At 32.1% G+C, this 14,795-nt stretch overlaps 1 protein-coding gene across 10 annotated transcripts in view; it reads left to right on the top strand.

The window, feature by feature from the left end:
- LOC105198174 (protein phosphatase 1L) overlaps nt 1-14,795 on the top strand; it is a 269,334-nt gene that overhangs the window by 99,059 nt on the left and 155,480 nt on the right. Inside the window, exon 1 of one of the 10 annotated variants that reach the window (XM_039459013.1) lies at nt 5,237-5,404. The exons of 8 other annotated variants lie outside the window; for them this stretch is intronic. In XM_039459013.1, coding sequence (XP_039314947.1) covers nt 5,363-5,404 — 42 coding nt within the window. In that variant the 5' untranslated portion in view covers nt 5,237-5,362. Of the gene's footprint in view, nt 1-5,236; nt 5,405-11,035; nt 11,290-14,795 lie in introns of those variants that run through there. One more of the 10 variants, XM_039459011.1, reaches the window with a different exon arrangement.

Raw genomic sequence — 14,795 nt, 5'->3', positions numbered from 1 at the left:
ACAGTTTTCTTCGATTGCAGGGGCGTGGTGCATCATGAGTTCTTGCCACAGGGTAGAACGGTCAATAAGGAATATTACCTGCAAGTTATGCGCAATTTGCGCGAAGCAATCCGCCAGAAACGCCCGGATTTGTGGAAGAACAAAAATTGGCTTTTGCACCACGATAACGCCCCTGCTCACACATCGTTGCTTGTGCGCGACTTTTTGGCCAAAAACAACACACTAATGATGCCGCAGCCACCGTATTCCCCAGATCTGGCCCCCTGTGACTTTTTCTTGTTCCCTAAACTGAAGAGGCCCATGAAAGGACGACGTTACGCTACGCTTGACGAGATAAAGACGGCATCGAAGGAGGAGCTGAACAAGATAAAAAAAAATGATTTTTTGAAGTGCTTCGAAGATTGGAAAAACCGTTGGCACAAGTGTATAATATCTCATGGGGATTACTTTGAAGGGGACAAAATAGATATTCATGAATAAATAAATAATTTTTGAAAAAACACAAAATTCGCGATACTTTTTGAACACACCTCGTATATAGTATATATCTATAGTTTTTATTAATACGTAGATATACTATATAATCAAATATATTATTATTAATTAAACAAATATATTAAATTATGTATGTGCGTGCGTGCGTGCGTGCGTGCAATAAATATCAAAAGTATGACTTGTATATGTATGCACACATATAACTCATTGATCGAAGTTATTAATCGAGCTTTATTGAAATTATTCTCGAAAAGGATATATCATAGAATACTTTTGTTTATCTGGGATGATAAGTAAGAATAAAATTAATTTTGTTTTTGTTTATGAATAAATGTAGCCCTCTAATTTTTAAATACCATTTTTGCGCTGTGATTACTTTTGGAAATGTATTTTACACCTTGTGTTTTATGGGTAACATAGGAAACACATGTTGAAAGTACTAACTGTAAATGCAATTACAATACTGCCACCCAATTATCGGATCGAAAAGGGAAACAGTGACTTCTCTTTTGACAAAAGAACGATAAAAAGTAACCTTTCAATTAAGAAGACAATCCCAACACCCATTGATCTAAGATTATTAACCTTGGCCGTAGACCAATGCGCCAATAGTAATTCAGCAAATAAGTAATTCAGCAAATGCTGATGAAGATGATTTCTCTGACTTTGTTATTGAATTTAGAAAAATATTGACAGATGTTCAATTACAACTCCAACTTTGGAAAATAAACAGGGACAAGTTCAGGAGACTGTAAATATGATCCTAGCTAAAATCAATAAATGGATTCTATCCTTCTTTGAGAACAGTCCCTGCACTTATTGATTGAAGTTTGTTTAAGTTTTCAATCAATGGATACTTAATTATTCTCTAAAGAAGATAGATCATAGAATATATGTCTATATGGAATGCTAAAATATCTAAAAATAAATTCGGAAACATTAAACATAACTTTGTTTTTGCAGTTGATTTTAATTATTTTAAAAATTTGATTAAGAAATGTTACTTGATTTTAATGATTGAAAGGTTACATTTGTAACTTTTATGCTTATGTATAAAGAATATAATCTTCAAATATCAAGTTTCAAGCAAATCTTAAGAAAAGTCCTTTTACAATACAACCCAGAAAACATTTTGCGGGTAAACGTTCAGCAAATCACGCGCAAAAGGGATTCCTACAACGCAAGCAAAACTTTATCCAACTGCGTCGTCATAGCGCTAGCAAAACACTAGCACACTTTGTGCGCAATTTCAATAAACGATGTGCACGCAAAATGCTAGCACACTTTGCGCGCGATCTCAATAAGCTATACCCTGCCGAAAATGTGCTATTAAAATCGATTTAAAAAAAGTTAATTTGAATTGATCGGAATTTCTGCACCGAAAATACGGTATTAAGACCGATTGAAAAATAAGATCCAAACCGAGATAGATTTATTAAAACAGAATACCTTAATGTAAACGTAATAAATGTTTAGTTTACAAAAAAAACTATTTCTTGTATTTTTTTCGTTAAAAAAGATTTAAAAAAAGAAAAAATTTGAATTAAACATTTAATTTATGTACAAGATTAAATAACAATACAAATTGTTATTTACATGTAAAAATATAAAATTTTATGTGGAACAGCGTTTCACACACACGCTATGTTTGAAAAGAATGAGAGCGAATATTCGTCTCGAGGTTAGAAAAAGCAGCTCCTAAAAGTGTCACTAAAGTATGAGCTGATGAGTTGGCAGCGGTGGCGCCTAGATATAATGCCTGTGGCCGCACTCAACTCATGAGAAAATGTCCTGCGGCGTGGCCGCCTAGCTGTGGCGTTAGCACTCACTTGTTAAACCCATTTCAATCTGAAATTACAGAATTTCAACTTGCTGGCAAAACTCACGCAAACCGCGTACACAGTTTACATGCATAAGACGCGCAAAGTTTGCGCGCAAAAAATGTTATCTGGGGAGCAAACGACTAGCAATATGTTAGCCATCTGCATGTAATTTGCCAGTACATGGGACAATACATGAGCTAGCGACTTGTAAGCAATATACACGATGTAACACGTTCTACGAACAAAACGCATGCAAATCTGTTACAAAGTTCGCATACACATCGCGCGCAAAACTTGCCAGCAAGAAATGTTATCTGGGAACCTATTAAATGGTCTTTATTTAAACATTTGATAAAAATTGTGACTGGATATCAGTACTGGTAAAAGCGTACAAAAAGGAAAGAACGAAAAATTTCTCCTTGGAAATTTGTTTCATCAGGCAAGACAATTTTTATCAGCAGTATAGTTGAGATCGCAACATTGATGAGCCTGTCTTGAATGAGTCTCCAATGCCTCGCTTACTTTTTTTTTACAGTTTTCTTCGTTTATGAACGTTGGAAAATCGGAACCATTCCATCACTGAAAATTTGAAATCCCTTTCGGTGACTCAAGGAAATGAAGTTCTAAGAGTTTCTAAAAGAAGAACAAAATAACATACAAACAAAATAATTCTATTTATTAGTTTCATCCTATGACCGCACAAATCATAAAAGGACTTACTTTAAATATCCATTATAATTTGGGTATTCCCAACTTTGAAGTTATATTTTGCCCTATCCATGAGCACATTGATGCTGTATAAATCACAATTTCACATTGTGGCGGGACAATTGCTTTTAAAAATTGATCTACTCCAGGCTGCTTTTTAAATCTCCATCCAGTTTGATACTAAACAGACATGGTCACATTATTTTTTTAGTAGATAGCCAAGGAATTCATCCCATATTTAAAGAAATGTGTGTTAATGAAGTGTTAATAAAGAAAAAACAAATAAACAACTCGATCGTTAAATGTAAAGCAATAATTTAAAAGATAGATAATCAATTAGCGAGCAACAATAAGGTAGTATATGTAGTTTGCATAAATCCATGAATTTAGAGAAATTTTTATCGAATGTTATTATTATAGAAAAATTGTCTATATTATACTTGATGTTGTCAAATGTTTACAAACTGGCAGTTAATTATTTATTATGAACACTGAGCAGAACTAATTTAAGCAGAAACATATTTACATTTAATTACATTTGTTCTTTGTAAGTCTTGTAAGACTTACAAAGAACAGATGTAAATCAAGACATTATTCAGTTGATTTCTGCAATAACCCACTATATTATCCGCTTGTAAAAATTGATTATGTTAATATTGCATTATGTGTAATTTGCATAAAATCATGAATTTAGAGAAACTTTATTGAATGTTATTCTTATAAAAAGACTGTCTATATTATACTTGATCTTGTAAAATGTTTACCAAATGACAATTCATTATATTTATCATAAACACTGAACAGAGCTAATTTTGCTGAAATAAAGAATAACATTTGATAAAAATTTCTCTAAATTCTTGGTTTTGTGCAAACTACATATAATGCAATATTAATATAATTAATTTTTACAAGCGGATAATGTAATAAATTATTGCAGTCGACTTACAAAGAATAGATGTAAATCAAGTATGACAACGTTCGGTTGATTTCATTTAGTAAAAATTGTGTTTTGAAGTACATGCATTTTATAATAATTAATTATACGTAACGCATTTACTTTTCTTTTCCGTACTTCTACGATCTGCTCGGATGCCTCACGATCCGACTGGATTCAGCCGATCTTCTGGATGGATTGGTCTTTTCGGTTTTTCAAAAGAAGAACCACGTAGGTTTTTACTTTTCCGATTTTACTTAATTAGATGATTTTAGAAAATATCAGTTGCTGCCAATATTTTAAAGGGTGAAATCAGTCCTCATGTGTAAAGCGATTTTTAGCTTTTCCTTCTATATATGGAAAACCATTCAAAATATAAAAAAATGTTTTATACAAAAGTTTTGCGATAAAATTATTTCTATTTATTCATGTCAATAATATTTGTTTTAGAATAATTTAAATAATTATTAAAAAATTTTTTTTAATAATTATTTTTTTTAAATGTTATTAACGTGAATGAATTGACGTAATTTTATAGTAAATCTTTTGTATAAAACATTTTTTGATATCTCGAATAGTTTCCGAAATATAATGAAAAAAGCTGAAAACCGCTATACACATAAGGGATGATTTCATCTCTTGAAACCAAATATGAGCCGCAACTGATAGTTTCTAAAATCATTTAATTATATTATCTAAATGTGTGTAAAGTTTCATTAAAATCGAGGTGTGACTTTCGAGAGGTTCCCTTATAAGCTTCAAATAAATAATTTTTTTATCCGTTTTCTGTTTATACAACTTTGTTAATCATAACGAATAATATAAGGCCAAGAACGAGCTATTCTATGGTTTTTCGAGTTACAATTTATCTTAATACTGAAAATCAAGATACAGTTAGCGGAACGTTTCGGACGTACTTGTCCTTCTTCAGCCGTATTAATTTACATTTCTAATGTCGAATTATTATACTTAAACATAAACTATCTAAACGTATAACTATGCTGATTTTGTTCATTATGTAAAAATCAGCATAGCTTTATTCGATGTAACACGAGAACAGTCTGAATCTATTGTTCACTGTAAGGCAATGTTCCGAGTCTCGCTATTGAAATGTAATAATTTAAATAAATAATAACAATTCAAATAACTAATACTAATTTAACTGAATAAAAATAATTTAGAAGAATAAAATCATTGAAAAATGTAAAAAACTTTTAACATGATTTCAATGATTTAAATAGACTGACGTATACATTAATAATTTAATATATCGCAGGGATAAAGTACTGTGCTCGGTTGCGCGTCTGTTTCGTGCGGAGACAGATACACGACCGAGTATAAAGAGCCAATCAAGGAGAACGTGGAGCGGATATAAACTATTTATTGCCTTGTATATTATATTATGCTTCTAATCTTTACCGACCAACCTGTCAAGCAAATCAAAGTAAGATTCTTTTAAAAGCTCTGTGTCTTTTTGTAAATTGAGTCCGTTGTTCCGCTCTTATACAGGGTGATTCAAAACAACCCATGTGTCCCTGTAAAGACGTGTTCTTGAATAAATTCTGAGACGATTTTTCCTGTACGAAAATTTTGTCCGACGCTTACTTTTTGAATAATAAGAGGATAAAATTAGTGAATCACGGGCCGTACACACGTGGTAGACAAAGGCGGCGCAACTCAACGTCCGACGCGGGCACTTACCTGTGTCGAACGGTGAGTTGCGCCGCCTTTGTCTATCATGTGTACACGGCCCGTGATTCGCTAACTTTATCCTCTTATTATTCAAAAAGTAAGCATCGGACAAAATTTTCGTACAGGAAAAATCGTCTCAGAATTTATTCAAGAACACGTCTTTACAGGGACACATGGGTCGTTCTGAATCACCCTGTATGTGTATCATTTCAGATATTAATCTTTTGTAATATTCTGGTTCTGTATCTAAAATTAATGTGTTGTTCCAATACATTGAGTGATTGTAGAACTTAATATGTTCTGAGATGACAGAGTGCTTTGACGAATATAATTTGATGTTATTTGTGTGTTCCTTTATTCTAGTATTCAATCTTCTTTTAGTCTGGTCCACATAAGAGGCATCATAGTCATTACATTTTATTTTGTATACCACGTTGTTTGTGGTAGTAGTGATGTCTCTATCTTTCTGTGCTTTGACAATCTTGTTCAGTCGGTTTAAACATCTGTAACCTATCATGAACTTGTTCTTGTCTATAACTGATGTTACTACTTCGGACATGCCTCTTATGGGATTGTTATGTATTTTTTATTATTTTCCGGCTCGCAATCATTTTGAGTATTGTTTTTTTTTTGTTTGTAAATTTTGTATTAATAAGTTTTTTTTCAATCTGAGGTTGATTTTGTTGAAAATTAAATCCAATGGATAATCATTGTCTCATAGCAATTGTATGACCAATTCTAAGTTTTTCTGTTGGAATATTGGACCGGAAAGTAATATTGCTCTGTCCATAAGTCCATAAATTGTTCCAATTTTAGATGGCTTGAATAATATAATAGATAACGTCCCGAAAATGTATCCTTGTGATACCAATCAAATTGTTAAAAAGTTTTTAATTCTTATCAATTTCATATCCAAAAAGTTGAGACAATTGTTATTCTCATATTCAATAATAAATTGCAACCGGAAATGATACTTGTTTAGTATGTTAAGAATATCCCCCACTCGCTCTCGTGGTGCTGCCATAATCATACTTACAATTAGAGGAGAAGAAAGTAATATGGCACCCATTTTTATTTTATTAAATAACTTTGTTTATAATTAATATTTTCTATTGAGACTTGAACGATTACATTTGTCAGAGTGTTGTTTGACAGATTCTAGACTCAAAGTAATGAAATATTTATTATTTAGGACGTGATTTATAAAAATCTAATGCACTGCATAATCGGTGGAAGAAAAAAAGTGGTTGTAATATGGCTATCCATAAAAATAATTTTAAAAAATTAGTTTAATTTAAAAGAAACACAGTATCTTGTTACAAAATTATATATTTTTAATTTTCCATTGTTTAGAATTTTCCTGATTTAGAATTTTCCTGCGTTTAAAAGCTTTAGAAATACCATTTCATTAAAAATATTATTTTATCCCTGTTTAACATTAAATAACAAGCATAAAATGATGTCTCTAATGTTTATAAACACCGCTTTTTAGAATGACAATTGATTTATCGAAGAAATATTTTAATATAAAAATTTCTCTTAAAGAAACCATATTAATAAAATTCTATGTTATTGTTTTAACTTTGTATAACTCGAAATGTATACGGCCGAATAAAAAGTTAAATAACAAAAAAACATTTGAATGTATGTACTTTCATGTGTTAATACACTCAAGTTTAAAAATAATGAGGAAGTGTATGTAATTAAAGGTTAAAAGTGTACCTTGAAAAAGTTCAGAAGTGCTCAAAAGTAAAAATGCCTTATAACAATTGTCAGTCATTATGTATTGGCATTTTAGCATCACTAAAAAACGGCAGGCTACTGAACAAATAATTCCATAAGCAATTGTTAGAATACGTCACATAATGACAGAAATAATAGGGATAGCCATATTGTTGACAGTAGCCATAATACCGTCTTCTCCTTTATTAATTATACTGACAAGGAACGTTTGACAAGTGTAAAATTCAAAAAAATCTGAAACTTTGTATAAATTTAGAGTAGATGGACACAAAACAATTTTTTTTAATTGCTGATATTTGGTTGTAGGGGTGCAGCATACTTTTGAATAAAATCGGTGTTTACGTTTTCAAGCAAATATTGCCGAAACAATAAGAAATATAAAAAATGTTTGCAATAAAAGTTTTATAGTTTCAAAAGCTCTTTATAATGGCATGATCAGATTTTTCAAAAATGTTAAATTTTTCAAAATACCCCCACCACTTATCTTTTTTTATTATTTAAATTGTTCTTGCTTTAATATTTTATTTTTACAAAAATAAGATATTATTTATTCTATATTGTTGTAACTCCAGGTGCAACGGGATAAAATATTCGGGATTTGTTTCGTCTTAAAGGGGGAGGGTTACAACTCACAAGAAGGACACTTGGAGGAGGACGCGTGGGTTGGAGAATAATATTCGCCCTTGATAATTAACACTTTTATTCTCCAAAGATTATTATAAGTGATTTCTCTTATTAATATTGTTGGCGAGTGAAAAATATTATTTGAATCTTAGAACATATAATATTGGAAGGAGCATAGTCTCTTGAAAGTGTCGTCGAATAGATTGACAAAGATAGATAGATGATGATACTAGTTTGTAATACGCATGATCAGAGAAGCGCGGGCAAATGAATTATAGCACAAAACGGTATATGTATAAAGGTCAATAAAAAACTAATTTATGATAAAAAAAATATTGAAGTGACAAGTGACAAATTATAATTTATATTAACTGAATAAACCGAAAAAACGCATTGAAATGTAAATAATAATTTGTATATTTATTTATTGGTTATCGAACAGTACAAGTTTCGTATATTTGTGCCTGATATAATTATCTTTTTCGCAAAGTTGCTTATTCGTATGATGGATTCAAATCTTTAAATATTGTTTAATAATTAATCTAATCATTTCTGTTCTGTGATTAAAAAACAGATCTTGTAAATAATTAAACTTACATGTGATATGTAGACGCCTGATCTCGTTCCTTGCAAATGTAGCAATACATTATTGTCACAATTTCGTAGAATAGTGTTCAATTCTTCCAAAGGAGTTTTTTGATTACGTGTCTTGAACTCAATACAACTCAATACTTACAAAGCTCAATTGAAGGTTAGCTTAGATGCCTTGGATGGCGACCGTGCACGCATCTGTATGGAGCATGCGCATTACAAGTTAGGACCATCATCTCTCCATCCTTGTCAATCTACTCTCGGACAATCAAATGCACGGGGCTGATAGGGTTATGCTCCTTCCAGTACTATATGTTCTAAGATTTGAATTTAGCGTTAGAAGCCATGTTCCTTTTATATCGATTCACTATCGACCTACTTTGATTGTATCATCGACTACTTTCGTTTTCGTACTACACTTGCTCTCTTTCACTGTCATGTTGGCTAATAAAGAAGCTTACGGCGTACATCGCTTTTATAACTTTTATTACTGAAATCTACCCCAGCCCCAAGAGGTTATGGGCCCAGGGGATCGTCGTACGAAGATAACAGCGACGTAAGAAACATCGGGCAGGTTAGAAATCTGATAAGGATAGACAGTCCACGTAAGACCGTGTGCAACAAGCGCATCGTGTTCGTACCCCTACCGTAAATTTGGTATGTGAATCATATATCAATAGTATATGAATGATATATAAATCATATCTGATCGTATAAGAATTATAAGCGAATCTTATACGAATCGTATGCAATCACATGCTAATCGCATGATTAGACGTATGATGGTATACGAATTACATATCACCGTTGGACATTTGTTTCGGAATCACATGTGACATATTTGACGTATGTTCCGAATCATATAAAATTGCGTATAAGGTACGTACGATTTTTATATGAATCGTATGCGATCACATGGCAATCGCATTATTAGACATACGATCGTTATGCGATCACATACGAATTACATGTCACGGCGGAAATTATATAGAATCACGTGTTTAACATGCGGATTTATCGTATAAGAATCATATATGATTCTATACAATAGCACATCCATCATATACGATATACATCTCATATGAAATATATGTATATTTTGCCAAGCGTACCTCTAATTAAATCATTGAAGTCATTGAAAAAGTCTTCTGAAACAGAGTTTCTTCTCGCATAACGACAATAAATGTTAACTCAATTTATAAATTATCCTACATTTGTTTATTTATTTGCAATAATTATAATTATATACATTCTAAATAAATAATTATTTTATTTTGGCTGTTACACATTGGATAATATACATATATTGTCGATGTATTTAAAATCAGTTTATTTTTCGTAATCTATGCAGTATTTGAATCTTTTTACAGATTATTAATGATATTAATAATGAAAAATATATAATCATATATGAACTTTTAAACGAAATAGGTTCGTAAATGAAGAAAACTCTATTTATATCTTAATGAGCAGACAATATTTGTTAAATGTTTTTTAATAAAAATTTTTTCATATTTAATTTAATTATTGTATTGTATTAATATGTATTTTTTAAAGTAGTAAATAGATATTTTGACTGTTACTGTATCAATACAAATTGAACAAGAATGCCTTCAACGGTTGCAGTTAGATCTCCGTGCTTGTATTATTTGTGTGATTTTTATATACTTTACTAAAATTTTGTACAAAATTATGACTAAAAATAAATTCGGCACGCCGTTCATTGAATTTAAGTGAAGTATAAAAATCACACAAACAATACAAGTACGAAGATTTAGCTGCGATCGTTGAAGGCATTCTTGTTCAATTTGTATCTATTTTTTAGTTGCATTCTTATTTAAACAAATAACAAAAGTTATTTTAGATGCTATTTTGCATTTGTGAAAATAGTAAAAAAACTATAATTTTATATATTGTATGTTAAATATTATGCTTTAATTATACATATTTCATTTTTTCGATAACGTATATTGACCTGATTTATCAGTTATATATCCATATAAGTATAAAGTGTTCACAGGTCATCATGAGGGATCAGTTTGCAGCGATCTTGGAAGTCAAGCAACATTCACCGGGGTCGCGACTTGGATGGGTGACCGCTTGGGAATTTCCGAAAAAAATTCCTAAGAATGGATTTTTTTTGCAAAAATTGTTTTTTAAAATATTATAAGAATATTGTGTTGCTCATTGGGATTATGTGGTGTAATATAATACATATTTATGTAGATATTTCGAAGAAACTTTGCGCTTTTTTTCGTATGCGATAGATATATGAATCGTATACTATCATGCACATACGATCGCATCCCAAAAACACATGTGACAATATCATATACGATCGTATATGATTTCATCACATACGATTTTTACGGTAGGGACCTAAAGAACGTGACAATGGCGACCGCAAATATAGTACAGATAGAGAAGCTGGAGGGAAAAGAAAACTTTGCCGCATGGAAATTTGCTATGCAAGCACTACTCAAAAGCGAGGATCTATGGGGATGTATCGAGGAAAAAGCCGAATACATCGCTGATTCTAAGTAAATGAACAAGGCAAGGGCTAAAATAATTCTTTCCCTGGACAAGCGAAACTACAGCCACGTACAGGAAACCACCACTCCAAAGGCTGCGTGGAATAAATTGGTAGAAACCTTCGAGGACAGAGATCTAACGAGAAAGGTAGGATTGCTAAAATCATTAACGTCAGCCAAATTATCTGAGTGCAAAAACGTTGAAGAATATATTAATAAAATTACTAACGCTGCCCACCAGTTTAAAGAAATAGGTTTTTCTATTGAAAAGGAGATGATTGGAGCTTTTCTTCTATCAGGTTTGCCCGATGAATACAAACCCATGATTATAGGGTTAGAAAACTCAGGAATAGCTATCACAGGTAATATTATAAAAGTTAAATTATTGCAAGAAGTCAAATCTGTTAAGGAAGTTAAATTGGAGGACAGCGAGACTGCATTATATGCTAAAAATAAAGGATTTAATATTCGAGACAAACAGAGAAAATGTTTCACTTGTGGAAAGCCAGGACATGTTGCTGCGAAATGTCGAACAAAATTCAAACCAAAACGAAGTGAAGAACAGAACAGCCAAAGACGTTCCTTACATTAGCAACTGCTGAACAGATAGAGTACAGGATGGTACCTTGACTCTTGTGCATCGTCTCATATGTCTAGAAGAATGGACTGGATGAAAGATATGCAAACTTGCAACGCATCGGTACAAGCTGCAAATAATCAGAAACTTGACGTACTTAAAAAAGGAACAGTAAGCATTAATGTTACGAATGGCAAAAATACAGAAAACATAAACGTACAAGATGTATTATACATCCCTGAACTGACGACAAACCTCTTATCCGAGGGCAAAATAACGGAAAAGGTCACATTCCAAAAAGAAGATTGTGCAATATTTGATAGAAGAGGCAACATTATAGCAAAAGGACATCAACGTGATGGAGTGTATCAACTCGAGAATCTGGAGCAAGCCATGGTCGCCATGATTGAAGAGGATCAACTGTGGCATTGCAGGTTAGATCACTTAAATCAAAAAAGTATGACGATTTTGAAGACAAATCAAACGAGCGGTCTAGATGAAATAAAGATAAACGAGCACCCTTGTAAATCGTGCGTCTTAGGTAAACATAGTAAGTTACCCTTTGAGTATAAATATAAAAGAGCGAATAACATTTTAGATTTAATCCACTCTGATCTTTGCGGTCCAATGTCGGTAAATTCAATAGACGGAGCACAATATTTTCTTACATTTATAGATGATTATTCGCGAAAAATGGAGGTGTATTTTCTTAAAAATAAGAACAAAGTATTAAACTATTTTAAAATATTTAAAGCTTTTGTAGAAAAACAATCAGGATATAAAATTAAAGCAATAAGAACTGACAACGGTAAAGAGTATGTTAATTCCAACTTTAAGGAGTTACTTAGGTCCGAAGGCATTAGACATCAGATTACCGTACCCTATAATCCACAACAAAATGGACTAGGGGAAAGGGCGAACAGAACAATAGTTGAGCGTGCTCGGACGATGTTAATTGACGCAAAATTGGACAAAAAGTTTTGGGCAGAAGCGACTTCCACAGCGGTATATCTAATAAATAAATCTCCATTGAAACCATTAAAAGGCACATCTCCTGAAAAAATATGGAGTGGAAGACAACCTAAGCTTCAACACTTGAGGACTTTCGGATGCTTAGCCATGGCGCATATCCCTAAAGAAAAAAGAGACAAATGAAATGCTAAATCCAAACAGTTATTTTTCGTTGGGTATGATGAAGACGTAAAAGAATACAGACTTATGGATCCGCGTACATATGAAATAATTAACAGTCGTGACGTCGTTTTTTTAGAAAATCAATCATTACGAGACATACATACGAAAAAATCTGAAGTACAGGCAATGATATCAGAAGATTCAGACGACGATGATGAATCAACAGAGGATAAACTATCACGACGGATAGAACCCATGGAAAAGGAAGAATTTGAAGATGAAGAAACTCATGAGTCATCTGACAGAATGATTTTACAAGAAACAGGGGCATCAACAGAGGAAACAGGTCCAAGAAGATCAAACAGAAAATGGAAACCTGTAGTTAGAGAAAGATATGTCTCGTATTTAACAATTGAAGAAAATGATAAAGATCCAACTACAGTGGAGGAAGCGCTCGAAAGTCAGAATAAAGATCACTGGATACAAGTTATGAATCGAGAAATTAAGTCGTTGGAGGAAAACAATACGTGGGAAGTCGTAAATAAACCGGATAAATCAACAATCCTAAATGCTAAATGGATCTTTAAAAAGAAAATAGCAGAAAACGAAGAAACGAAATACAAAGCCAGACTAGTCATACAAGGATGTGCTCAAATTAAAAGTATTAATTATGAAGAAACCTTTGCACCCGTGGCTAAATATAGTTCGATCAGATAGTTGTTGCATTAGCGGCACAAAAGAGATTAAAAATGATGCATTTAGACGTAGAAAATGCGTATCTCAATGGAGAACTTACGGAAGATATTTATATCTATCCCTCGAAAAGCTTAAAAAATGAAAATAGAAAATAATAAAGTATTAAAATTAAAAAAGGCAATTTACAGATTAAAGCAAAGCGGAAGGACTTGGAATATAAAACTAGATACTACTCTAAAAAGTTTAGGTATGGAAAGATTAAAATCTGATCCCTGCGTATATATCAGAAGTGTACAAAAAGAAATATTAATTATTGCAATATACGTGGATGATATTTTGGTTCTATACGAAGATGAGCAAACAGGAATCGATATTAAGAAGAAACTTATGAAGAAATTTAAGATACGAGATTTAGGAGAACCTCAAGAGTTTCTAGGAATGCAAATAGTAAGGCCCCAATGAAATATCAATTCATCAAAAAGCGTATATAAAACGAATGCTTGAAAAGTTTAAAATGGCTAATTGCTGTCCAGCGAAGACACCAATGAAATCCAATGCAAAAACAGAATTACTACTCAAGAAAGAAAGTTTAAACGAACCTAAAATGGAAAACGTGCCATATTTGAAAGCGGTGGGTAGTCTGTTGTATATTAGCCAGATTTCGCGACCAGACTTAGTATGCAATAATACTTGCATATGCAGTAAACACTGTTAGTTCTTATTCCAAAAATCCAAAATGGCATCATTGGCAAGCCGTAAAACGAATAATGAGATATTTAAAAGGCACTGTAGATATAAAATTAACTTATAATAAAAACTCAAGTGCAAAAATAACAGGTTTTAATGATGCGGATTGGGCAAATGACCCAAGTGATAGAAAATCAATTACAGGTTGTATATTTATAATATCAAGAGCACCTATTTCTTGGTTTAGTAAGAAACAAAGAGTAGTAGCATTATCTACGGTTGAAGCGGAGTATATGGCTCTATCTTTCGCATGTCAAGAAGCAATTTGGCTTCGAGAATTCAATAAAGAATTAGATAGAGAAAGTAATAATGAGACAATAATAATAAAATGCGATAATAATGGTGCAATGTGCTCTGCGAAAAATTGAGTAACAAGCCAAAAAACCAAACACATAGATGTTAGACATCATTTTATAAGAAAAAAGATAGAAAATAAGATTATTAGCGGTGAATATCTCGCATCGGAAAACATGTTAGCGGATATGTTTACTAAACTTTTA

The sequence above is a fragment of the Solenopsis invicta genome, chromosome 16, assembly GCF_016802725.1.
Source record: "Solenopsis invicta isolate M01_SB chromosome 16, UNIL_Sinv_3.0, whole genome shotgun sequence".
In the NCBI taxonomy this organism is placed as follows: Eukaryota; Metazoa; Arthropoda; class Insecta; order Hymenoptera; family Formicidae; genus Solenopsis; species Solenopsis invicta.
The sequence above is the reverse complement of the archived record's forward strand: the minus strand, read 5'-3'. Positions and strand labels throughout refer to the sequence as shown.